Here is a 26,596-nt window from a genome sequence, read left to right on the forward strand (position 1 = left end):
CTGGGAATTATCTGCAGGTCTCGATCCATTTGGACCCGTTGTATCCCTTGTTCCTTGAGTGGAATTCGAATTTGCCGCTCCTGATCCTGTGCTTTGTGAGGGATCTTGATCACCCCCTGCACTGGCTGTAACAGCCATTTTCTTGTTGTACCTTCGTTTGGGAACCGGTTGTGCACTGTTTGTTAATTTACCGTTCCTAAGGTTCATACAAGGTCTTGATATTGTCTAGACAAAACAAAGCAATTGATTAAAACAATCCGTTCGACACTGTCCCACTGGGCGTGCCAATTTGTTTACGGTGATTTCCGGTAAACAACCGCTAGTCCTCCAAACTATAATAAATATGATTTGGTTACTCGCAGGATCGACTAGATTGATCCTAGGACACATAGTCAATTAGATTGTTATCAATATTCTTTAGAACCATGTTCATGATTCGTTGTCTTCGACAAATGTTATTCGATTGAAAACATACACTTTTAGTGATGACTTGATTATATGTGATTATGACTTTAAAATGTAAACAACGCAGATAACGTAACATGCAATTATGTTAAAAAAAGAATCTTAAAACATAAAACTGTTAAAGATCTTGAAAGTAAATAACATGAAAGTAAATAACATAAAAGTAAAGATACAGTAATGTAAATGACAAGAAGTAAGTAGAATGCAAGAATTTAAAGATATTCGAAAACGAAAAGCAATAAAAGATAATACTCATGTATTAAGATGGTGGTGTCATACGTACATTTTCTCAGCGAACTCGTTCTCGTTAACGCTTGATACTTGAGTAAATATGTGAGTGATTTGTACAAAATGAACACACGGAATTCTATCATAAAAACTCCTATTTATACTAGTTTCGACCATAACGGCCCTATGCTAATCCGCTGCCACGTTTCTCATAAGAACTTCCAGCGATGACATCTGTGAATAAGCAGTTACGCAACTATCTTCGAATTTCAAATCTTCCCGCCTGAGTCCATCTTCGACGCGTGGCAGTATGTTAATAACACTTACTAACAAACACGCTAAATGATAATACTTAAGCAAATTCATAAATTTTGTCTAAGTCTTCGAGGATATGTCCTTCCAATAGCTTTCAGTAGCCATCATCTTCATAAAAAACTTAGACATTTTTTACTATCGAAACATGGCCATCAGTAGCCATTTTATATTTCTCAGAGATGGTCATCAGTAACCACCTTGCCTTCGATCATACACTCCTTCGAAGCACATATATTTGTTCAACGAAATCTTCAGCTAACAATCTCTCACAACATGTGAGTCATATATTTTTCTACTCCATTAAATACAGTATGCATCCTCTATCAGCTTAAACAAATATTGTACCTCTATTCTTGGACCTCTTATCTCTTTTTGTAACCTACACTTATGTTTATTTATTTGCGTGTTCCGAGTGACATTCTCCGGATCTCGTTCTTGCAAATACAACAAAAGGTGTCTTGGTGGAACACAACACTTTGTCAAATCAATAACATGTTGCTGCTCATTTGCGCTTAGCCGACCAACAAACGAATGACCTTCTAATATATCAAGAAAACCGTGGTTATGAAGTCTACATCTTACATTAATCTTCAATCCAAAACCATCTTTTGACAGTGTTGACCTGATTTTGAATGGTTAGCTGCATTTTCTAGTGGCATTTTGTGTTTCATTATCTGTTTACCAATTTTATTTTTTATTTTTTGCTTTTCCATATCTTGTATGTTTCAATATCTAAACGAGTGATGATCACAGTTACTTTATTACAAATTTCAACCTCCTAAATCCACCTAATCATCACTTCTTGTATATCAAATATTTATTTAGTCGAGAATGCATGAATGGTATCTAAAACATATTTAATTTTTATCGCATATTTGTAAAAAGATTTCCATATCTATAACATAATTTTTTTTAAAAAATAAATAAAGACCATCGAATAATTTACCATTAAGTAATTCGGTACACAATCAGATAACATAATAGTATAAAGTTATACGTACTAATTACAAACTGGAGGGGAGAACATATCAACAATTCTCTAAGAAAACAAAATACAAACCAAAAAAACATAACAAATTATCCTATAAAGAGCATATAGAAATGATAAAAAGTAAAATATTAAATTAGTTAATATGTTCCTAGCCAAAATGAAAATATTTTAGGAATGGTAGGGGTGGGGGATAAATGTAGAGGTATATGGAGTAAAGTTTTATAGAACAAAACGTGACACATTGACAGTACGACACTATACAGTGTAGGTGGAAAGAAATGTGGCGATCACGGGTATTGTTGAGGAGCCTGAATCTGAAAAGCGGCGCGGTTGTTGTTCGCCGGAGATGGATGAGTACGGTGATGAGTTTCGGAGATGGAAGCCAGGGAGCTTTAGGATTAGCAACAACCAGTGTCGGTATGGGAGTAGACGCATACGAACCTACTCCAATTCCTTCTTTACCTTCTGACATTCTCAGCGTCCATGCCGGTCACTACCACTCTCTTGCAATCTCTTTTGAACACCATCTTTGGGCTTGGGGTAGAAACAACGAAGCTCAACTCGGTCGTGGGTTTTCAGCAAGGTAAGGTAAAATTTACTATAGTTTATTAATTAGCGTGTGTGTTCTTTGATTTGTGATGTAAAAAAATGTGAAGAATTGGAATACAGAGAAACATGGAATGAGCCTAAAAGAGTAGAGGGGCTAGAGAATGTGAAGGTGTGTAATGCTTTTGCATCTGGAGTTGTTTCTTCTGCTGTTGGAGAAGATGGTTCTGTTTGGGTGTGGGGGAAATCCAAACGTGGACAGCTTGGTCTTGGGAAAGATATAATTGAAGCTGTTGTGCCTTCCAGAATTGAAGCACTTTCTGGAGAAAACATAAAAAAGGTATTTTTGCTTAATTAAGAGCTTATTTAGCAAGATTCTTGCACATCGACAAGGGTAATAATTTGTGAGATTTGAAGTAATTGAATGTGTGTTGGTGTTGAGACGGTGTTGGATTCTAACATGTATTACTATTAAACACTAGCTTCAATATGAAGTATCGGTTCTACACTGATCCTTCAAATGCTTGGTGAAGAAGCTTTATTTCTTTGATTGAACAGGTCTCATTTGGTTGGGGGCATGCTCTTGCATTGACTGTGGATGGAAAGTTGTTTGGGTGGGGCTATTATGCGGATGGAAGGATAGGGAATATGGGGAATGGTCATTTGGAGTCATCTCCATTAGATTCCACTGCAACCACGATTTCAGACAAAGCACAGATCACGAGTTCAGACCTAGAAGTTGCCGAAAAGAAAGTCTTACAAGGAATGGAGGAGGAGAATAACATGCCAATAATATGGGAACCTCGCTTGGTGGAAGAATTGCGTAATGTTCAAGTTGTTGATATTGCATGTGGCCTTGATCACTCTTTAGTTCTTTGCCGTATGTAACACTAATTTACAATGCATAATTTTTTATTGAATCGTCAATTTTGTATCTGAAATTGTAGGACACTATCACTTTAGACTTTTTGAATTCAATTATTATTTTAAAATTTCCTTCAATTCAGGTACTAAAGTCGACAGAGTCTGAACAATTTTAGAGATTAGAATAGTAATTTACTCAATATTTCTTCTAGCAAATTCTTACATATATGAGTTTTTCTTCTCACTCAGTTCTCAAGTATTGTTTACCCTTATCAGGTGATGGTGCCCTCTTGAGTTGTGGGAGTAACGTGTACGGCCAACTGGGGAGAGCTACAAAAGATTTGGGATTCTTTCCTGTTGAGATAAATTATACTCCCATTTCTGTAGCAGCAGGGCTTGGTCATTCTTTGGCAATATGCCAGCTTGATGAATCAGATGATAGTAGTGACACTGTGGGGACTACAAACATTGCTTCATGGGGGTGGAACCAGAGTTCTCAGCTTGGAAGGCCAGGGCCTGCCAACCTTCCTGCCTTGACTCCTGCATTGGCCGGGGAGAATCCTGTATCGGTTTCAGCAGGGCGTGCACATACGGTTGCTCTCACGTCAAAAGGAGAAATGTGGGTCTGGGGCTCTGGTAAAAATGGTAGACTTGGACTGTCAAGTTCTGTGGACGAAGTTGAGCCGTTTTACCTTGATTCCTTAGAAGGTTTTCAAATTTTGCAGGCTGTGTCTGGGTTTGATCATAATCTGGTTCTAGTTGCTGGCTGATATGTCTTCAACAAATGTCTTAATATGAAATTTATGAACCAGATAGGAAAATAACACAGGAAAGAGTGTACTATGGAAAACCTGTGTCTCTTTTAAGAGCTGTATACAAGTTTAAACTAAAGGGTGGGGACTTGAAACAATTCCAAGCACTCCCTCAGTCCAAATTGTAAAACTGTTAGTAATGAATAATGTTGATAATATTACAATGAAGTGCATTTAATCATGAATAAAATTGAGTATATTTTGATCATTACGGAACCATTCTAGTTAGTAAGAGGAAAAATTAATAATTGGTTGAAGCAGAGATCTTAGTTTTTCATTGGTCTTTACTGGGATGTATTTTGCAGGACATATTGGTCCAAGTAGCTGAAGAAATTTAATAGTCTATAGTAAATTAGTAATGCTCAATGAAATAAAGAATCATTACATGGAAATTTAATTTCAAGAAATCCTTGAAATCTTTCCTGACATTGTTTCCCCTTATTTTTCTCTCAAGTAAAAACCCTCTGCAACTTTTACATGAAGGCTGAATAGACAAAACACATTAAAAACATTGAATACTGTTTAATTCAACTTTTCTTTGGTCAGTTTTTAATCAATGACTAGCATGATGGAAGGTCCTTTGGTGGTGGCAGAACAGATTGACCTTGTTCTGGTCCATTTTCAACAAGGAAAGCTGTTTTCAACCCCCAACCAGTATGCAGCTCCAAATGACAATGCATGAACCAAACACCTGTGCAATCATATTTATAAGAAATCATTCCATGATATAGCAGAATATTATGCCATAAAGTTAAATATCATAGAAACTTAGTACAAAATTCGGAAGTACCTGGATTGTCTGCTTGGAAACGAATTGCTGTCCAACCACCTGTAGGAACCCCAACTGTGTTCCTTTCAACTGGATCCACCAAGTTGTATTTAGAAGGGTCTTTAGCAGGATCAAAATTACCAATACCAGTTCCAACAACAAAAAAGTTATATCCATGAAGATGAAATGGATGTGATTCAACTGTGAGGAGATTTGTATCCTGCAAAACTAGCTCCACTGTCGAATTGAAGGAAATCTTGTTTACTCTTGTGCCTGTTAAAGAGGCGAGATTGGCTGATAATGGTGCACCGGTATAGTTGAAAGGAGTTGGAGGATGATCAGGAAAATCAGCTCTGAAAACACCCTTGATATCGAAGTAGTGAGCTTGGAGAAGCGCAATTTGAGGCATCACAAAAGATACATTGTTTATGGAAGCAAGAAACCGGGTTCCATTGACGCATGTGGGGCAAGAATTCTTCCCTAAACCAATAGTGTAAAAGAGGTTTCTATCAACTTTGAGAGGAACATTTGCAGGGTACTTAGCAGAGTTCAAACTCTTTAATTTCTTGTTGTAACTCAAAGCAAAACCCGTGCCATTGGTAGCTGGCAACTGTGGAAGGACGGGTAGGACAGTGTTTGGTATGTCTTTGTATTGAAATATAGCTGTAGCAGTTTTGTTGTCAACTGAAACTGGAGCATCCATAAAAGCCTTGGTGGCCATGAAGTACCTGCCAGCAACTTGGTTGGCATGAACCAGAACGTTTGTGGTTTGACCAGGAGCAATTAGTATAGCCTGAGTGGTGAATGGTTTTGTATAAACAGCATCAACCTCCACTACTGTCATGTTGTGACCCGCGATGGCAAAGAAAAGCTCGTCGTTGAGTGCAGCATTGATGATTCTCATGAGGTATGTCTTCCCTTGTTCTACCTCCATTGCAAATGTGTCTGAAAAATTGAAGCAAATTAATTGCACTTCAAACAAAGATTTCAACCTTTTGTAAACTATATAAACCAGTAACTAACATCTGGTTAATTATCATTCCCTTACATAATAATAACAAACTTTGCTTAATTTTACTTACGCTTCTCAAAACAAGGAAATAGCGGCCCTGGTTTTCCATTGATTGTATGGGCATCTGACATATTTGGTGGCAATCCCATTTTGTTCCCTTGCTTTTCAATCTCTTCCACATCATTGTTCCACCATTCACCTATTGCATGCACAAATAATTAGTACGTACATCAACTTTCATACTTCATATCTTAGCATATGGATCTTTATAATACTTACCTAGGAGAATTTCAAATTCTCTAGCCGGCTGTGGGAAAGGAAATGGAGTTCCAAGTTTAGGCATAATTACTATTGCACCATAGACAGTGGCCCTCAGCCAGAGAATATGTGCGTGCCACCATAGTGTTCCTCTCTGCCCAGTAACGTTGAATTCGTAAGTATAGCTATTTCCGGTCTGTATCGGACACTGTGTAATGTAAGCAGGTCCATCCGCCCAACCATTACGGTACTGTTTTAGTCCATGCCTATAATAATCATATATCCGATTGTTAGATGAAAAAAAACTTTTTCTAATGTAAAAAACTTCAAATTATATGTATAATGTATTTAATTGATTTTCGAAATCGGGCAATACCAATGAATCGACATGTTGTATTGTGCATGGTTGGTAACATTAACAAGCACTTGATCTCCTTCTCTGGCATAAATAGTTGGCCCCGGGAATCTTCCATTTACAGTTACAATAGGTTTTGCATGGCACAACCTACTCACATTCTTCACTTGAACCTGTAGAAAGAACAAAACTCTATTTAAGGGAACCTTGCGTCGCAAGCTAGTAAGTTAAGCATGTTGAATATGATTAAAATACAACTCACATCAAACTGGTATTTCTTTATGGCAGCTTCAGATGAAGAAGACATTAAACCAACAAAGACAAATAAGAGAAAGGTTAACACAGACACAAAACCGCCCAAGCTTGCCATTCTGTTCTGCTTGATGTTTAACTTCTTACTACTTTGAAATTTGAATGTTGTGAGTGCAGGTACATTGTGGTGCATTTATATATATTTATGTAGACACGCACATACATACACATGTTTGAATACTTATTTGAATATTGTTAAAAAGGTAAAATGGGTTATCAGTTTGTTGAATGAAGGGTAAAAACTGAGCTAGGTTGATTTGGTAGTTCCTTAATGAGTTGTATAGATAGTAAAATATTGATATTTTAAAGGTATTGAGTTCCGTAGAGGAAGAACAATGTTTATACATTTGACCTCAGAGTGAGAGGTACATGAAGCCAAACCAAAGTTAATATACACTGGCTATTCTTTATCGTTAAGGAGAAGTAATGGTTCATCAAGGGTGAGTCCTAATGCATATAAGTTATTAATATTTTAGTGTATACATTTTACACTCATGTTGGTAATGGAGAATTATTTTCCTTCCAAATATCAATGCTGGCGATTGATTGGATTGCCCTCTAGAAGCTAGTTTAATTAGACTAAACATGATTCAGGCCGACAAATATTTGGGATGAAAATTTGCTTAAATTTTACTTTTGATTAATTATTTAATTTCTACCAAATATTTTGCTTGTGCTAGGCTATTTGTCATTAGTTTCACACTAAGTTTTGTCTATCTCTTGTATTGCCAAACATTCAAGTTTTTTATTCTTTTTTCTTTTACCTATTTTAAAGTGACTTGTAATTTTAAAAAAATAGAAAGAGTACAATTTATTTGAATTTATCTGGTTTTTTTATTCTGGCACTTCTCCGGTTATACTTGACCCTCCCACATATTTTTATAATATTTATATTGCTCTTAAGTAAATTTGATCAAAAACTCGGTAGAACAAATTAAAAAATTTAGTACGTAATAAAAATTCGGTAGTGTATATCAAAAATTCGATGTACCGGATTTTTCAAAAAAATCCAATAGGTTAAGGAAATTATCGATTTTTTTAGAGGATTTTTTGCTTAAAATAAAAATTCGGTAGTTTGCCTAGTACCAGATTTTTCAAAGCATCTGTAACTTACCGAATTTTTCATCCCTGAGTGAAAAGTTTGGTAGTTTTAATAGAGTGAAAATTGAAAGGTTGAGATTTTGTCAACAATTTTGTACGGTTGCGATTGCAGTGACCGTTTTGTGTGGTCCAGAATGAATTTAAAGTTGTATAAATATGGGTCACGTGTTGTTAAGAAAAACATCTTACAATGCTGCCTCAATTTTTGTTTTGATAAAATTGTATTTCAATGGGGTGTAACCTCCTGTAGAATTTCGGCTCCCCGAGACAGCCTCTTGTCTCGCCCTACTAAGATCAAGTTGAATGATAAGTTGCTAGGCACCGAGAACAGAAAAGTTGGTAAAATCGAGTTTTGTGAAGACTAGATTGATAATGATGGAAGGGTGAGATACAACTTTATTAAGTTGAAGACTGATGAAGATTTGAAAGTTATGTGGAGATCATATCAGCGTAGGCTTACTAATGGACCAATCGAGTTTGATGCGACAATTTCTAGATCTGTTGACACCTTTTCAAGATGTTAAAACGTCCAAAATCATCTGGTAGTGTTTAGGTTTTCTCTCTTAGTTATGTATTCGTTTGTCAAATGTTAAGTTATATTTATCATGCATTAATGGAAGTGTCAAAATGTTATCTTATAAACAATGTTGTGCCAATGTCTAAATAATACTATGTGAAGGCGGTGGCACGTCATCAGAAGGTACCCCAACATAAGCCTGATAAGATCCAGCATGTGAAGATCCAACATGAGAAGGTCCAACATCATCTCCATGCCACTTAGGTTGGATGATGTGAGGGTGTGATACAGTAAGGTACCACTCCAAATACCTATCCACACACTCCGCAGGAAATTTAACCTCCACTACACGATCTGTAACGACACGTGTTAAACTCATAATGTTACCACGAAACCAGCTATCAATGCCCTCAGATGGAATAACAGAGACTGGTAGTGGGATGTCTTGGACATATCTAAATTGGCGCAGACACCTCTCAGGTAACTGTCTAGCCATTAAGGTCTTCCATCATAGATAACCAAAACAAAGTGTCATCAAACTCGTGATGCACTTTATGGTCTGCGTAGGGTGTCCAGATGACATCGTCTATAGTAAGCGCATCAATCCTCCTCATGTACTCCACAATACCTTCCGAATGTGCATACTTTCCCCTCTATCTCTTGGCCCGTGCGGCCCCAAGAGTATTAGCCATAACCAACTTGTCTCAAATGTTTGAGAAATGCTCGTATATCCAGCACTGCACATTAACTTAGAATCATACATCCAACAAAAAGAACTAAATTAATAAGGCATGATAAGTTTTTATACCTGAATAGACTAATCTAACCGGCATGATTCCTGGACTAAAAAATAGTCGCCTCTCCAAGTGTAACATATAGGACAATCAATGCAACACACCCTCATGCCCAACTGTAATGCTCAAGACGAATAAACAGTCACATGTACTTCACATTGATATAAACATAAGACTTATCTGCTAAGATAGTACATCATATACTCTAAAAAAATCACAACTCCAAACTTCAATTGTTACTTGTCCTCAATGAACATGCTTGAAAAACGAAAATTTACAGTAAAGTTGCTTTTTAGATAACTAGCCAATTTGCGTTTCAAGATTCTCTATGGATACTTCATGGTTCCTATTGGATGTCTCTTGATTGGATTTCATTGCCTCAAAGTTTCTTTAAGTCATCTTCATGATTGATTAATAGACTGTTTTAAGGAATATGGTTTTCTTAGTGGTGAAGTCTAAGGAGCTCCTTAAGTAGCATTTTTACATTGATTGTTCCTTTATTCGCTGGTTGAAACCCAAGAGAAATTTGTCCAGCATCAATCCTTTTACAATAGTCTTCCATATTTCGGCTAGGTGGATCGTTAGTCATTAATACTTCTTTGTTACCAGGCTTGTTGTCTGAAGGTATTAGTGTTAATTCTTCTTTTTGTGCCTCATCTATTAACCGGACTAACCAAGACGCTTTTCGATTTGTTTTTGTCGTTTTCCTGATCTTTGAATCAAATAGTAATCCGCTAAATCTTTCACCTGACATACACAATCAGAAATAAACATACCTCAATATCAGTGCACAATTTAAAAACAACTCTGTATGAATAATTTTTTAATTTAATTAACAGAAAATAAAATATTTAATAATTTTAAGTACAATTTAATTTCCTTGTTGAAATTAATCAACAATCCCGAACAACTTTGCAAAAAATTTGACGGTTAATTTAGCAAATATATTAAATGGTTATAAGTAATAGATTAAAAGTCCATATCCACATTTTTAAATTTCGACTAAGTAATACTATTGTACTAAGATGTTAAATCGAGGGATTTTACATATGGCTTTGGTTTGCAGAATTAAGAATAAAATAGATTAAAAACAAATAGCTATTTTGAATCCTTTATTTCTCACTCTTTTATTTTTTTTTTAATAAGCAATTGGATATAAGATATCGCACTAGGGGTGCAACCCTTACATCAAGATTACACTAATGGTTTTTGTTACAAAGTAAAGGTAATTTAAACCAATCGTAGAAAGAAGTCCTACTTTGTACTTCCCTATTACAACTCCACCTCCAAGCAAAAAACATGATGTTTGATATCACCTCATCAAAGCTAAACACCCCATTGTCAAAGATAATAGAATTTTTCATCTTCCAAATACACCAAATTAGAGCTATCCATATAGTGTTAATAGTAACTTTAATGTTGATGTTTTTCACCTTTTCTTGAATGCTACCGAAACTCTTGAAATCCTCTAAAGAGATCTTAACCTCATCACCCAACCACGTATATATTCTTCTCCAAACCGCCTTTGTAACATGACAATGGTAGAAAAGATGCTCCAAAGATTCCGGGTGTGTAGAGCAAAAAATACAATCTATGGAAGTGAAAGTAGACACACCTCTATTTGCAAGAAGGACTTTTAGCGGGAGTCTATTAATGAAGAATCTCCAAGTGAAAATCTTGATCTTTGCCGGAATGGTAGTCTTCCACATAATATCCAACATGCAAATGGTATTGTGAGGCCAAGCTAGCTCCTTTGCATTAGACACCAAAAAAGAAACACTAGACACCTTAAAATCACCGTTAGCGGTTAGCTTCCACCGAAATTCATCCTTTGCCAAATTGTCCGGCGTTACTCCTAGTAATAGCGCTTTTAAGTCCCTTAATTCCTCAACAACACCGTTGCTCATAATATCGTTCGGTGCCGGAGAGATGGAGGCTTCCGTTCCGAAGATGGGATCCAAATTCCATGAGGCCATACCATTATTCCAATAAACTATATCACTCACCGCACAATGTTTATTAATTGTACGAGCAAACAAGTGCGGAAAAGTGACGCGGAGCGGTTGATCAATCAACCAAGAACTATGCCAAAAAGGGTGCTAATTCCGTTCTTGAACTCACAACTTACCCAATCGGTGAACCCTTCATCCACATCTTCTTTGAAATCGTTAAGAACAATGGCTCTCCACCATCTTGAATCTTCCCGGTTTAGGAGTTCCTTGCTTGAAGCAAGTACTTTTATCTTCGGGTTATGGTACCTAACAAGTAAGAATCTACTCCATATAGCATTATCCTCCTTTAGAATTCTCCACTTCCATTTAAGTAGTAGAGATTTATTCATTTCTCCCACATCTCTTATGCCTAAGCCTCCTTTTCCTTTGGTTTGCATACATTCTCCCACTTAACCCAATGGATACATCTTGATTTCACATTTCCGCTCCACAAGAAGTTGCTTAGAAGGCTTCTTATCTCTTGTATTATTAAACTTGGAGCTTTATAGAAGGAAAGAGTGAAAATAGGAATAGCATTAAGAACGGAACCAATTAGAGTCACTCTCCCTCCTATGGAAATACATCTTCCTTTCCACTTGGTTAACCTTGCTTTCAATTTGTCAATCACTTCTTTCCACACTTTTTTCTTGTTTGCTCCTTCCCCCCACCCAAATTCCTAGGAATTTAAATGGAAAACAACCTTTTTTGCATGCTAAGAACTTTGTTGCCGACTTGAAGTACCAATCTCCTACGTGGATTCCAAAAAGATTGCTTTTGTTGAAATTAATCTTCAAACCGGAAACCAATTCAAATCCTCTCAACAACACTTTTAGACTCCAAAGGTTGTCATAAGTAGGTTCTCCAAAAATAATAGTGTCATCCGCAAATTGAAGGATATCCACCGAGTCCTCGTCACCATACTTGAACGGTTTAAAGTCTCCCGCCATCACCGAATTCTTGGTTAAAGCGGTTAATCCTTCCATAGCAAGAACAAACAAGAAAGGTGAGATGGGATCCCCTTGACGTAATCCTCTTTGAACCTTAAAATCTTTAGTTGCACTTCCGTTAACCAATACGGACATATGATTAGTAAAAATGTTAGCTTTCATCCATTTCATCCATCTTCTACCAAAACCCATCTTCTCCAAAATCCATCTTATGTAATTCCATGAGATGGAATCATAAGCCTTTTCGAAATCTACTTTAAGTAATAAACACCCTTTCTTCTTCTTTTTGGCCCAATCAAGAATTTCATTGACCATAAGAACCCCGTCCATCATACTTCTTCTCGGAACAAAAGCGGTTTGGTTGGGAGAAACCAATTTATCCACCACACCCCTCATTCTAGCCGCTAACATCTTTGCAATTATCTTATAAATACTCCCCACTAAACAAATGGGTCGATATTCAAACAAGTCTTGTGGATTTTTCTTTTTAGGAATAAGTGCTAGAAAAGAGGATGTTATGGATTTTACAAGATTACCTTTGTGATAAAAGTCATTGCAACATTTCATAACATCTTCCTTGAGGAGATACCAATATCTTTTGTAAAACTCCAAAGAGAATCCATCCGGCCCCAGACTTTTGCCTCCATCACACGACCAAATTGCTTCCTTCACTTCGTTTTCCTCAAATGGTTTCTCTATATCCAAAGACTCTTCCGTTGATAAAGTGTTAAAATTGATCCCCCTAAACTTCGGCCTTGTTCGGTTGTCTTCCTTGAAGAAGTTTTCAAAATGCTTACCTATGAACTCTTTAACAACTTCTACCTCTTCCAATCTTCCCCCCAGTGTTTCAATGGAGCAAATAGAATTTCTTCTTCTTCTTTCTTTTAAAGAGTTGTGAAAATAGCGGGTATTATCATCTCCTTCGGAAAGCCAAAGTTGTCTCGACTTTAGTCTAAGGAATCCTTCTCTTTTGTTCAAGTTGTCCCAAAAGTCCTCCGCCACTTTTATCCTTTTTGAAACCACCTCTTCCGGAGCATTACCTGCAAAATGAGCAATCAAGTTATCTAAAGAGTGCATCTCTTTCCCATCATCGTTGATTTTGAGGTCTATCCACCCATAGATGTTCTTGTTCCACCAAGCTAACCGGTTTTTTAGAGTTTTCAACTTTTCCGCCAAGCAATAATCACCTCTTCCTTTACACACAATCTTCTTCCATTCCTCCTCCACAAAGACATCAAAATCCTCATGTTTGAGCCACATATTGTTGAATTTAAAAGGTTTAGGACCCCAATCCTTTTTATTGTCCTTCAACCAAATGGGAGTATGATCGGAGACCTCCCGTTCGCCAACATATTGTCCCTCCACCTTCCAATCTTCAACAAAGCAATCCGATAAGAGAAATCTATCAATCCTACTCATAGCCTTGCCATTACTTTTAAACCAAGTAAATTTGCCCCCTATGGTAGGAAGATCCACCAACTCCATTTCCTCTATGAATTCTTTAAAGAACATTATCTCCCTCCTATAGTTATGTGATGACTTGCCAATTCTTTCTTCCAAAGAAGTGATAGAATTAAAATCTCCTCCAATACACCATGAACCCTTCAAATTTTTGTTTTTGAACTCGCATAACTTATCCCAAGTCCTTTTCCTTATTTTAATATCGCAAGAAGCGTATACATTGACAAAATAAATTGTTTTACCTTCCTTCTCCACACAAAGGCTTAAGAATCCTTCTCCTCTAAAGCTAAAGTTTAAGGTGAAGAAATCCCTTTTCCACATTGTTAGAATTCCTCCCGACGCCCCGTTAGCATCCGAGTGCGACCACTCCACTAGGTTGTCTCCCCACAATTCTTTCACCATACTAGTCTCTATTCCACTTATCTTTGTCTCTTGAATAAAACACACGTCTACTTCTCCTTTTTGAATGTGGTATCCGACTCTCTTCCTCTTAATCCTACTTCCCCCTCCTCTCAAGTTTAAGGAAAAAATAATCATGGAGATGCTGTTTTATGGGTCCCCTTTGTCGCCTCTTCCTCTTTGTTATCTCTGTGCTCCATTTCCTTTATTTTTGCAATTGGATCAAATTTGTCGGAAATGTTCTTAATTCCCAACCTAACCATTGAGTTCCACAGCCCCTCCGCCGCCTTATTCAGCATTCCATTGGCTATTCTCTTGTTGCAATTGTTGATATCATCACTAGATATTGATTCACAGGTTAGAGGTAAACCTCCTGACAAATAGTTTGACTTCTGGAAAAGCTTATTCTTGATTGGTCGAGAGTTGGCTCCCAACAAATTAGAATTTTTTCCTTCAATAAAACTATTCTCCACTGGATATATGAAGTTTTCCGCTTGGTCTCCTAGGTCCAAAATCTCTCTTATTTTCTTCCTCTCCTTTTTGCAATTTTTTACTCTTTGACAATGTTTGTCAAAACAGAGGGTCTGTTTTCCTTTGTTGCTATTTTCCTTCCTTTTGAAATTTTTATTCACCTTTTTGATTTGCACCACGAAGTTTTTTGAATTTTTGACTTTGTTTTTGATATAGGAAGTCCTCCCCTGCATGCATGCATTTTCCTCTTCTAAAGCTATCTTTCCGTCACTCTCCATATGACCCACTATATTCAAATCGTGGCCCACTTCTTCTGTTGCTACTCTTTCCTCCTTTTTTGTCGCTTTCTCTTCTGCCAAATCATCCCTATCTTTTATTTTCTCTTTTATTTTCTCCAAATTGTGATCAGATTCTCTCACCTCCACCTCATTAATACCGGAATTTGAATTTAATAAATTCTCATTTAATATTACCAACCCACCTGGACCCACCACTTCAATGTTATCATTTAACGTCGTTCTCCCCTTTTCCTCTTTATGTACTTCTTCTACCCTGGTTAGGGTTTTCACGGAAATGGGATCTGAGTCGCAAACTGAGTCTACTGATCTGCTGCGGTTATCCCCCATAGAGTCCAAGCCATTAATGTTTGCTGCAATTGTGCTTCTTTTCTGATTTCCTGCTTCTCCTTTTTGCTGATTAACTGCTCCCTTGTCAACATCATTTAATTCGTGGCTCGCCTCCCCATGTTCTGTTGACCTCCGGTCCAAGCGGTGCCTTGCTGTACCTTCGTCTTCGCCGTCTCCGCCGTGTGACTCCTGGTAAGAGAGCGAATCTCCGACCGATTCGGAATCTGCTGAAGATACATTTTCGGCCGAAACCCCTTTTTCCCACAGCGACTCTTCAATGATAAGAATGTTGTGCCAGATTCCGTCGATGTTGGCCCTGAGTCTTTCTCTAATATTCTCTAGGTGATCTGTAAATATCATAACTTTTGTTACATCCAGTCTATTGCTCTTTTGATTTAAAATGGATGGATTCATCATCTTTCCAATGTCTGCCAATAATGTATTCATGAATCTTTCATTTCTGGTAAAACAGGGTATTCCGTAAATGGACACAAAAGCCACTCTAGCGCATTCTACATCCATCGGCTTCCACTCCCTCACTTCAACAAACCAGAAGTTTAGCCAATCTCCCCCTTCTTTGATCAGAGTTTCCAGTTCTCCTTCTGCGTTCTCCTCCAGCAAACACAAGTTCGGGCCCAGAGCAGTTGCCTCAACGGTGAATATACCTTCCTCCGACAAACTATCGGAAATTGCATACGCGTCTCCAGCTCTCCTTGTCACTCCAACCTTGGCCTTTTTGTATCTCCTAGTCTCGTTGGATGTAAAAAATAATGATTGGCTCGCTTCCTTCTCTACCTCTGAGTTCTTCACTCCTTCTCCTTTGATGGCATCAGCATACGTTTTCGAGGTACTCGTCTCTCCTCCCCCCCTTAGAAATCCTGGGCCTAACTCTACTCTCTGCTAATCCTATGTTTGTGTTCCTCTGTTGTTGCTTTATCAAAACTGTTTTAGGCTTGTTCATCGATTCCTTCCTTTTAATTCTGGAAATGTTTGCAGTTAACTTAGTGCCTTCTAACCAAACATTGTCCATTTTAGTCTCCAAGATCTTTTCATCTGTAACATTGACAAATCGAACAAAACCGAAACGTTGTCCTCTCCAATCTCTTTTGGGTGGGATTACAATTTCTTCAATCAACCCCAACTCCTTAAATTCTATGAATAAATCTCTTGCACACCATTTGTCCCCAAAATCTGTGATAAAAATGGTTAGAATCTCCCTTCTAGTCACCTCAATCTCCTTCCTCAGAATATCCCAGGATTGTCTATCCCCACCAGGTCTGCTCCTCTTCCCTATGATTGTTCTCCATTCTCCCTCCATGATGTTGCCGGTTGCAAAAGAAGAAACTCCCAGAAAACCGTAGCTAGGTGGAAACCTCAGACTCTCTCTCACTTGTTTTCTCTCTCATCTTCTCTTGAGATATTTCTCACTCTTTTATAATCATGTCTATTTTCTAGAATTGTTTCTCTAGGGTAATGATGAATTAATAAATCAGTTATTACCAATTTCGTATAACACTCTCTTTTAATTACAACTCCTTAATGTCTCATATGTGTTTGTAATCAAAAGAGCTTTACCTATTATCACAGTCAAATAATACAATTTAATATGTCTAAAGTAATTATTGATTGAACAAGTAACTTAAACCGAATTTCAAAAGTTGTGGTTACTAATTAATTTTGACTTGGATTCAGTTCATATATTCGCCAACATACAAAAGACTTTAAACACAAATTTAACTAAATAATACTATAGCTTAAAATATATTTACCTAATCAATAAGAACTTAGCTAATGACAGTGTAAATATCCATAGCCAATACATTTAAGTTATACACGAATTACAGCTGAAATCTAAGATTTAATTGTGTAAAAACATCCAAAATAGGCCTCTTTAACCGGAAACGTTTACAAAATCATCCAATCTCAAATCTTCCTTAATAACTAGCTTTTTATCTTTATACTAGAGTTCAAAATGCACCAAATCGCACCACGGTGCTTCCCAGTTGCACCGTGATGGGTTTCTTAATACATATATAAGAAAGCCATTGAGCACGAAATCGTGTCACGATTCTCTCAAATTGCACCACGATTTTTTTAGAACCGATTTTCTTTTCTTCGCTTCAAAATTCTTCTTTTATTTCTTCTTTTGTCAACTTTCTTTAATGTCTTAACCATCCGTAAATTCATCTTTCAATCATGCAACTACATATTAAATACTATTACAAATATTCTAAAAAAAATGTTATAAAACTATAACATGCATGAATGATTGTCATCACTTAATTTTTATTAAGAATAAAATCAAATTACTGATCAAAAGGAAGAACTTACTAAGATGTCCCAAATTTTGATTAAGGCTGATAGGAAGAAATTCCTACCAAGAATATAGAATTAGGGTTTAAACAATAAAAGAGAAAGACATTAAAATAAACTAAGGAAAAAGAGATAAAAGATAAATTTTGATTTCTTTGATTGATATCCTTAATTGTGTCAAAGACACTACATATATAGTATTCATAGTGGATCCTTAACTAGAAGACCCAAACACTATAAAAAGCCCAATAACTATAAAAGTACTACTAATAAAAATTAGACATTAATTTAAATAACTAAATTATTTATCTAAATGATTTCTCTTCTCTATCAAAGGCCCATCCACTCCTAATATTGATTGTATTTTGTATAGAGTTCCAATATTCTTTGTATTCATTTTAATAAATTTTACTTTTCTTATAAAATAATGGAAAGAAGATAAAAATAACAATCAATTAACAATTTTATACATTATCCAAATCTTTTGCTTGCATTGTTTCTCACACTCAATCTTGAAATTAAAAAATAACTGCAACTTTTGCAGGAAATATTATCAAATAATAAAAGTTAATTATTATTCCACATTAGCATTGTTCAATACAATCTGAACTCTTTCATAATTTCTTCCATGGCTAACATTTCGGAAGATCCTTTGGTGGTGGCAGAACAGATTGATCTTTTCCAGGTCCATCTTCCACAACAAAAGCTGTTTTCAATCCCCAACCAGTGTGTAACTCCAAATGACAATGCATGAACCAAACACCTACAATAAAAAAAGCATCCATGTCATTATCATTTCATAATAATATGTCTAAGAAAAATGTTCACAAATCCTAGTTCAACTTATAGAAACCGATATTATTAGATTGGACGTGATCACTAGAGCTCAAACCCTAATATTTTCTGTGTGTTCAATCTTAATGATCATTAGTGTCACTTTAATTAATAATAAGATATACCTGGGTTATCGGCCCTGAATCGAATTGCGGTCCAACCACCGGTTGGAACACCAACGGTGTTCCTCTCCATAGGATCAACCAAATTATATTTAGCAGGATCTTTGGCAGGATCAAAATTACCAACACCAGTTCCAACAACAAAAAAGTTATAACCATGAAGATGGAATGGATGTGATTCAACAGTAAGAAGATTAGTATCCTGCAAAACAAGCTCAACTGTAGAATTAAACACAATCTTGCTAACTCTTGTCCCCGTCGAAGTACCGAGGTTCGCGGTTAAAGGCGCGCCAGTATAGTTAAAAGAACTCAAAGGCTTATCAGGAAAATCAGTTCTAAAAACACCCTTGATATCGAAATGATGAGCTTGAAGAAGCGCGGTTTTCGGCATCACAAAAGTGACATTGTTAAGAGATGCAACCAAACGTGTTCCATTGATGCATGTAGGACAAGAATTCATGCCTAAACCAATGATATAAAAAAGGTTTCTATCAACTTTGAGAGGAACATTAGCAGGATATGTAGCAGAATTCAAACTCTTCAACTTTTTGCTATAATTCAAAGCAAAGTTTGTGTCATTTGCATTAGGTAGTTGAGGAAATGAAGGGATGATAGAGTTTGAAACTCCTTTGTACTGAAATATAGCTGTGGCTGTTTTGTTATCAACTGAGACTGGTGCATCCATGAAAGTTCTTGTAGCCATGAAGTATCTGCTTGGAAGTTGGTTTGCTTTGACAAGAACATTCGTGGTTTGACCAGGACCTATTAGAATTGATTGTGTTGTGAATGGTTTTGTGTAAACTGCATCAACTTCAACTACTGTCATGTTGTGACCAGCAATGGACAAGAAAAGTTCATCATTAAGTGCTGCATTGATGATTCTTAGTAGATATGTCTTTCCCTTCTCAACCTCCATTGCATATGTATCTAGAAAAACAAATTTATCACACATTTTAATGACTAAAATTATGAAAAATATTGTGTACTTTACTTTTTATAAGCACTATTTCGCGTGCGCGAAATAGTGCTTATAAAAGAGATGAATTTGGACTAATAATGTTCTTACGTTTCTCCGAGCAAGGAAAAAGCGGTCCGGGCTTTCCATTGATAGTATGTGCATCAGACATATTCGGGGGTAAGCCCATTTGGTTTCCTTGTTTTTCAATCTCTTCGACATCTTTGTGCCACCATTCTCCAAGTACAATTTCAAATTCTCTAGCAGGTTGTGGAAAAGGAAAAGGAGTTCCTATTTTAGGCATGATGACAATTGCACCATAAACAGTTGCTCTCAACCAAAGAATATGAGCATGCCACCACAAAGTTCCTCTTTGTCCTGTCACATTGAAGTCATAAGTGTAGCTTCCACCAGTTTGAATTGGACATTGAGTTATATAAGCCGGTCCATCAGCCCAACCGTTGCGATATTGTTTAAGTCCATGCCTAAAAAAACAATAATCCAAATTAATTTGCATGTTATTACAAAATTTGTGTTTGGTAAAAAATAACAAATGGACCTACCAATGGATTGATATGTTATAGTTTACATGGTTGGTGACATTGATTTGTACTCTATCTCCTTCTCTCGCGTAAATCGTTGGCCCGGGATACCTTCCATTAACTGTTACTATTGGTTTTGCATGGCATAGTCTACTCACATTCTTCATTTGTATCTGTAATCATATAAAGCAGTCACATAGACACACACACGTATCAAACACCAGACACATTTTTGTTTAGAAATATCGATGCTACAAAGGTTAATTTTGACGGTACTTATATAGTATATGAATGTATGTATATAACTCACATCAAATTGATATTTCTTTATTGCTGCATCAACCGGAAAAGAGATTAATCCAACAAAACCAAACAGAAAAATGAACAAAGATGCATGACTGCGGAAGCTCATCGTATGATAAGCCATTGAGCTCCTCTTAGAAAAGCTTTTGCTTTGTAATGTTTATGAGAATGTTGGTGAGAACAAGATGTTGTTGATGAAGAAAAATGCTGAAATGTGTTACTATTTATACAATATTGCTACAAAAGTTGTTGAAAAATAACCTTTTTTTTAATGAAAGGTTATAGAAAACTGAAGTATGATTAGGTTGATGAAAGCGTTATATATGCAACATGAAGGCTTTGAAGCGATATGCTGATAAGGACTTAAAGACATTGGAATATTGCCTTAGAGGCTGAGATTTCTAAGCAAAGGAATCAGAATTTTTTTTGGTGAGTTAAGGGTATGTTCAAATGTGGGATGAAAGTGAAGGGTAGATGTGACCAAACAAATCTTGTAAATTAGACTAATGTTTTTCTTTAAGGAGAAGCAATGTGTTGTTAATGGTAAGGTGTTGTTGTTTGGGAGATACTGTGTGTGTTGTTAACGGAATCAGTTGTGTTAGAAAATTAATTATAGGATATATCTTAAAATTAAGGGGATTGATATATAGTATGAGTAAAAGTTGAAATATGTTTCATCTAACAAAACTAGGGGTGATCAAAACCAAACCAACCCAATAGAAAACCGCAAACCAAACCAAACCAAACCGAAACCGCAAAAAATCGTATTTGGTTCGGATTAGTTTGGGTCATCTTTTAACAAAACCGCACGGTTTGGTTCGGTTTGCGGTTTGTATTTTGTAAACCGAACCAAACCGAATCAAACCGCGTTATGTTACAACCTAAATTTTACTTAGATCACATCCAACCAAAAATTAAACCTATTATACCTTAGCCTTATGATTACCAACAATTTTCTCATCCTTACACATATAATTTTAGTCCCGATCTTCTAAAATCTCTAATAACATTATCACACCTTCTTTGCCACATACATCTTCCTTCTTCTTCTATAATCTCTACTCTCTTATATTCTTTCTTTTTCACCTTCTATTTTTATGTAAATGTTCCGTATTTCAGTTTCGTTTTAATCGCACATTTTCTTCTCTAATCTCTCAACACATTTTTTTTCTTTTTCACCTTCACTAATCTCTTGTCTCTTATATTATTTTGTTTCATTATAATATTTTTTATATTTTTTTATGTTATTATTTTATATTTAATATTCCACTTTTTTCTAATTTAAATTTTACATATTAAATGGAAAATTGTTGTCAAAATATGACGAGTTTTGTTGTTATTTGATAGTGTATGAATGTCTAAATACAAAATTATGTTGTCATCTATATGTGTATTATGGCTCAATAAAATATTTGTAAAAAACCGAACCAACCGAACCGAACCAAATCGCATTAGTTTGGTTTGGTTTGGTTCGGATTTTTTTTAAAAGCCAACCGAACCGAACCAAACCGCACGATTTTTTCTCTTGCGGTTCGGATGATTTTTTTCTTCAAAACCGCCCAAACCGCACCGCGAACACCCCTAAACAAAACAATATATTTTGGTTTTTATTTATGAACAGTGATATTTCAACACACCAATTTGACAACACCGTATGCGACAAATAGTGTATACAAAGCATTTCAAGTGTTGCACGGAAGTTGAAGCAAAAGAAAAAATATTAAAAACAACAAAAGTGTATTATAATCATACTTCAAGGCGATTTTTCAATACCTCCCATAGATCTCTTAGACACCACATGAAATGTTAATTTTGTCTCCTGATTCTGTAGATGCGCATTCGGAAACACCTCTATTTGATAAAAAATGTGTTTCCTTCCGTAGATCCATCTACGAAAGCATTAAAAAATAATATAATATAGTTTAAATCAAGTGATTTCAGTTCAGCAAGCCTTCCGTAGATGCATCTACGGAACATGGTGAAAACAGAGTGTTGCGTAGATGCACCTACGGAACAGTCTGCTATATTTTCAAATCATGTTCATTTCATTCCAAAACTAAATTTTAGTTACAAAAATGTAAAATTAAAGTAATGCATTTTAAACACAATAGTAGGTAAACCAAAAATAATACATCGTATAAATAATGTCGGTCATAATGTAGAATACATCATCAAAGTAACATAAGTAACATACATCATCAAAGAAATACAAACATAAAAAAACCACATGCATCACTATTGTGTGTGTCGGACATCATCCTGCTGTTCTCCTCTGCCTCTGGCCCCACCTCCGCCTCTGCGTCCACCACACCTCTCCTGGCTCTGTCTCTAGCGTCAAGTATCCTACCAGTCCCGACACGATTTCTATGGTACAGAAATGCCTCTTATGTCAGCCTAATCATAACATCCACCACACGCCTCTCTTCAGGCCCCTTAGAGAATAAACCATCTGCAATGGCTCCCAGGCCCGTGTCAGCTATCTGACGACACCGAGGAAGAAGATCGTGAGTGTGGTCCAACTCAGCCTGATGAGCCTGCAGAATCTCCTCGTGGGCTGGTCTGGGCGGATCTCCATGTGCAGCGGGAATCATGTATGGGTGTGACACTCTGTAGTACCAGGTGATGTACCCCTCGACACAGCTCCAATCATTCTCTGCTCTCGTCGCCCGAGCCTCCTCAGGAACCATGTGATGCTCCTTGTCTGCAAAGACCTCATCTAACTGCCGACGAGTCATGGTGATAGGAGCGGAGACTGTAGGGTTGTGAGGCATCGTTTGTGCGTAGCCAAACTGACGCATGACGTGCTCCGGGAGATAACATACAATGATGGTCGAGCTGACGGCGAACCATCCAAAATACATTGCTATCTCATCAAAGGGAACCGTCTCCCGGTGCTCAGCATAACAGTCATAACGTACGTTCTCGGCAGCAATCCGATCAAGTCCGCGCCTGTAAGGATTCGACACCTGGTTCCCTCTGAGGGGGTTGAATGCACTGGCATGCGGCATGAGCTCAGTGTAGGTAGGCACCTCATCCCAGCCAATAATGTTTGGGAAGTGTTGAAGTATCCAAGCCTGAAAAAAACACGATTATTTTAATTTATTATCACAAATATATAATAAGTAGAAAGGGATAAGATTGTTACCACTAAAAGGGTACAGTTTCCTGCCACTTTCATTGCCTTCCACAGGCATCCCTCTCCGAGTATGTAGTAACTATACGCCAGTACAACTGCTCCCCAATTGTACTCAGTGATACGTGTTGTATCTGATAAGTACATCAGGTAGAAGAAGTCTGTGTACAACGAGCTCGTATCCATAAAGAGCTGAGTGACTATCAAATATAGGAAGTAACATCTTAGCGTCTGCTATCTGTGTATATCCGCCTCCACCTCGTCGCCAGCAGCCTGATGTGCCGCAAGAAGCCCTGCATCATATAACATATGCAAGGTGTGAAACCTCACATGCGCCCCGCGGATCCTCTCCACCTCCTCAAGTGCGTCATTTGGATCAGCCCCCAGCTCAGCAATCAGCATCTCCATCGCTTTCTCCTTCGTCAGCCTACCGTGACCAAGGAGGGTACCCTTGATAGGTAGATGCAGGAGGCATGCCACATCATCAAGAGTGATGGTAATCTCACCGTGAGGAAGATGAAATGAGGAAGTCTCTGGATGCCATCTCTCTACAAATGCCATCAGCATCCCATTATGTATGGTCCCGTAGCCCACCTGACAAAGGTCCCTCAGGCCTGAAGCTGCTAGTACATCCTGGAACCACGGCTGGTCAGACTGCACAAGAGCCGGAATCTTCTGACCGTGGTTGTAGAACCTCTGCGAATCCTATTCCTTAAATTTTTAAAAAAGAAACACGGTTATTGATAAGGAAATTCAGAAACTGAAGAAGAGAAAAAGTAATTAACAAAGAAAATTTACTTCTTCATCCCAAATACGCCTGGCCGCATGATCGTCATACCCTGTCAATAGGGATGTGTCTATAGGATCCCCCGAGTACCAGATAGGCTCTGGCAACGGCTCATCCTCGTCTAGCTCTGGAGGTGGCACATCAGATCCTACATCGGACGTCACTGGCATAGGCTCAGGAGTAGAAGTAGAAGAACTGCCCCGATGACGTCTGTGAGGGGGTGGCATCTGTGAGGAACCCTCAACAATCATCTCGGGGCCTCTGTGGTGTAGTAGTAGATGGGGAAGGCCCCTCCAGTGGAACGGACGTAGAGAGCCCCTCAACTGAGACAGATGGAGAAGGCCTGGCTGGAGCGGGTGTATCAGATGGAATGACAGCTCCATCAGTGATCAAAGATACTACACGTTCCCGTTCACACCGCATGGATGCCTGATATGCAGTCCTCCCATGTATATCCCTATCCGGACCGTGAATCATAATGTCTGCATTGTGATACAAATAACATCGAGTTCGATACTATGTATTTATAAATGAACAAGGATTTATAAATAAACAAGAAAAGGAAAAAAATACTATTTCGTAGATGCATCTACGGAAGTACCTTGTTTCAAAAAACTAAGGTGCTTCCGTAGATGCATCTACGGAATGCCCTAAAGTTCATTTCTTTCGTAGATGCATCTACGGAAGGTACTGAAGCTCAGAGACACAACAATGGCATAACTCCACTGTTCAATCACCCAAAAACTCCATTTTTATGACTTAATCGTCCATTTTAAACCTCAAACAGCACCTACATTGTCTCTAAACTATATTTCTAAACCTATCCAATCATTTCTACACCTAAATATCAAATTCTAATTCGATTTCACAAATACTCTAAAATAACTCAAAATTTGAAAACTAAATGATTAAATAGAGATTTGAACTTGATGGAATGTGTTGATACTTGATGTTGACAATGTAGCCGAACTCGGGAGAAAGAAATTTGAATTTTGATATTTGGGGTTGAGAGTGTTTGAGAGTTGAGAGTTTGAAATGAAGAGAATGAGGGAGGGGAAAGGTCTGGCACGATGTATAACATCAAACCATTTCGTAGATGCATCTACGGAAGTGTTCTGTATGTGCAGCTACGAAACAAAACAATGTTAAAAAAAAGGGTGCTTCCAGAGACGCATCTACGGAAGCACGGGGGCATTTTTGTCAATTCGGTCGTGCGTAAGAGACTCATGGGGTGGAATTAGAAATTGTCTACTTCAAAAGTAGACTTAACCGTTTTTATAATATTACTCCCTCCGTTTTTTATTATAAGTCGTTTTAGACTTTTCACACAGTTTAAGAAAAATAATAATTGTTGTATGAAAATGAGAAATTATGAAGGTTTTTACAAAATTATCCTTCATTAATGACATATGAAAGATAATTTTATATATTTGAAAGGAGAGAGAATAATAAATATTTAAGGATATAATAGGAAAAGTAGCATTAATTATTCATTGGAATTGTAAAGCGACTTATATTTAAATACAAATTTTTTTTCTAAAACGACTTATAATAAAAAACGGAGGGAGTAAAAAGGAAAAATAGATATAATATTAACTATCTACCAAACTTGAAAAGTGCTAATGAACTACATAATATACTCTTTGTTGTAAAATTAATTTTAACTAAATTATGTCCATTTTGTATAATTGACTAAATGCATTATTCTTGACCAATCAAATAACTCTATTCATCCATGTGGCACAAGTTTTGGAATCAAAATTTGAAAAAAAAACATTTCTATTGAAGAATCACTTTACTTGGGTAAAACAAATTCAAGATACCATATACGTTAGCTATTGCCTTTCATCTCTCTTCTATTGGCTATTGCCTTTCATCTCTCTTTTCTTGTGCCATAGAGCTTATATCTCTATTCGTTTTACCCAACCTTCACCATTTTCCTTCCTCAGCTTCGTCCATCTTCATATGCATCCGTTGTAAAAGAAGGTAACCGACTAAATATGTCTTTTCTCGTTTCGCCTTGGATATTGATTTGAGCTTTCATGCTTTATTTTGTTTCGAACAGTAAACCTGTTTGGTATGATGTTTGTTTATCATCTTTGTTTGCTTCATGAACTTGCCTATGTATGTTTTCGTTCTGTTTTCGTGTTTTGGGTGTTTTACGATTTGAGCTCATTTTTATTTTTTCACTTATATGAGTAAGTTGTTGCGGGTGTTTTTGTAGTTTGGTATGTTTTGTTTTTTCACTTATATGCATAAGTTGTTTTCGGTTATCCTTATATAAACATAGTATTCCACGAAAAATGGGGTATCGAGTACTTCTTGAATAAGCTTACTTCATATTTTACACTTAAATGAATAAGCTGGTTTTTG

The 26,596-nt window shown here is 36.9% G+C and overlaps 4 protein-coding genes across 4 annotated transcripts; 1 reads left to right on the forward strand and 3 right to left on the reverse strand.

Moving 5' to 3' along the window:
* Positions 1 to 2,230: 2,230 nt before the first annotated feature.
* On the forward strand, positions 2,231 to 4,429 carry LOC131652086 (ultraviolet-B receptor UVR8). The gene is made up of 4 exons (XM_058921863.1): positions 2,231 to 2,582; positions 2,669 to 2,885; positions 3,104 to 3,425; positions 3,686 to 4,429. The coding sequence occupies exons 1-4, from the start codon at positions 2,278 to 2,280 to the stop codon at positions 4,177 to 4,179; spliced, it is 1,338 nt and encodes a 445-aa protein (XP_058777846.1). The 5' UTR covers positions 2,231 to 2,277; the 3' UTR covers positions 4,180 to 4,429.
* A 4-nt stretch (positions 4,430 to 4,433) lies between these two features.
* On the reverse strand, positions 4,434 to 7,199 carry LOC131652085 (laccase-11-like). Its single transcript, XM_058921862.1, has 6 exons — positions 6,878 to 7,199; positions 6,637 to 6,788; positions 6,282 to 6,526; positions 6,073 to 6,201; positions 5,012 to 5,935; positions 4,434 to 4,912 (listed from the first exon to the last, which is right to left on the reverse strand). The coding sequence occupies exons 1-6, from the start codon at positions 7,058 to 7,060 to the stop codon at positions 4,782 to 4,784; spliced, it is 1,764 nt and encodes a 587-aa protein (XP_058777845.1). The 5' UTR covers positions 7,061 to 7,199; the 3' UTR covers positions 4,434 to 4,781.
* Positions 7,200 to 17,680: 10,481 nt separating this feature from the next.
* Positions 17,681 to 20,505, reverse strand: LOC131646785 (laccase-11-like). Its single transcript, XM_058916750.1, has 5 exons — positions 20,311 to 20,505; positions 20,022 to 20,173; positions 19,570 to 19,943; positions 18,507 to 19,430; positions 17,681 to 18,310 (listed from the first exon to the last, which is right to left on the reverse strand). Exons 1-5 carry the CDS (start codon positions 20,425 to 20,427, stop codon positions 18,180 to 18,182), a joined length of 1,698 nt encoding a protein of 565 aa, XP_058772733.1. The 5' UTR covers positions 20,428 to 20,505; the 3' UTR covers positions 17,681 to 18,179.
* Positions 20,506 to 22,687: 2,182 nt separating this feature from the next.
* Positions 22,688 to 23,659, reverse strand: LOC131650002 (uncharacterized). The gene is made up of 2 exons (XM_058919743.1): positions 23,582 to 23,659; positions 22,688 to 23,377 (listed from the first exon to the last, which is right to left on the reverse strand). Exons 1-2 carry the CDS (start codon positions 23,657 to 23,659, stop codon positions 22,688 to 22,690), a joined length of 768 nt encoding a protein of 255 aa, XP_058775726.1.
* Between the last annotated feature and the right edge of the window lie 2,937 nt (positions 23,660 to 26,596).

Source organism: Vicia villosa, linkage group LG2 (assembly GCF_029867415.1).
Source record: "Vicia villosa cultivar HV-30 ecotype Madison, WI linkage group LG2, Vvil1.0, whole genome shotgun sequence".
Classification (NCBI taxonomy): Eukaryota; Viridiplantae; Streptophyta; class Magnoliopsida; order Fabales; family Fabaceae; genus Vicia; species Vicia villosa.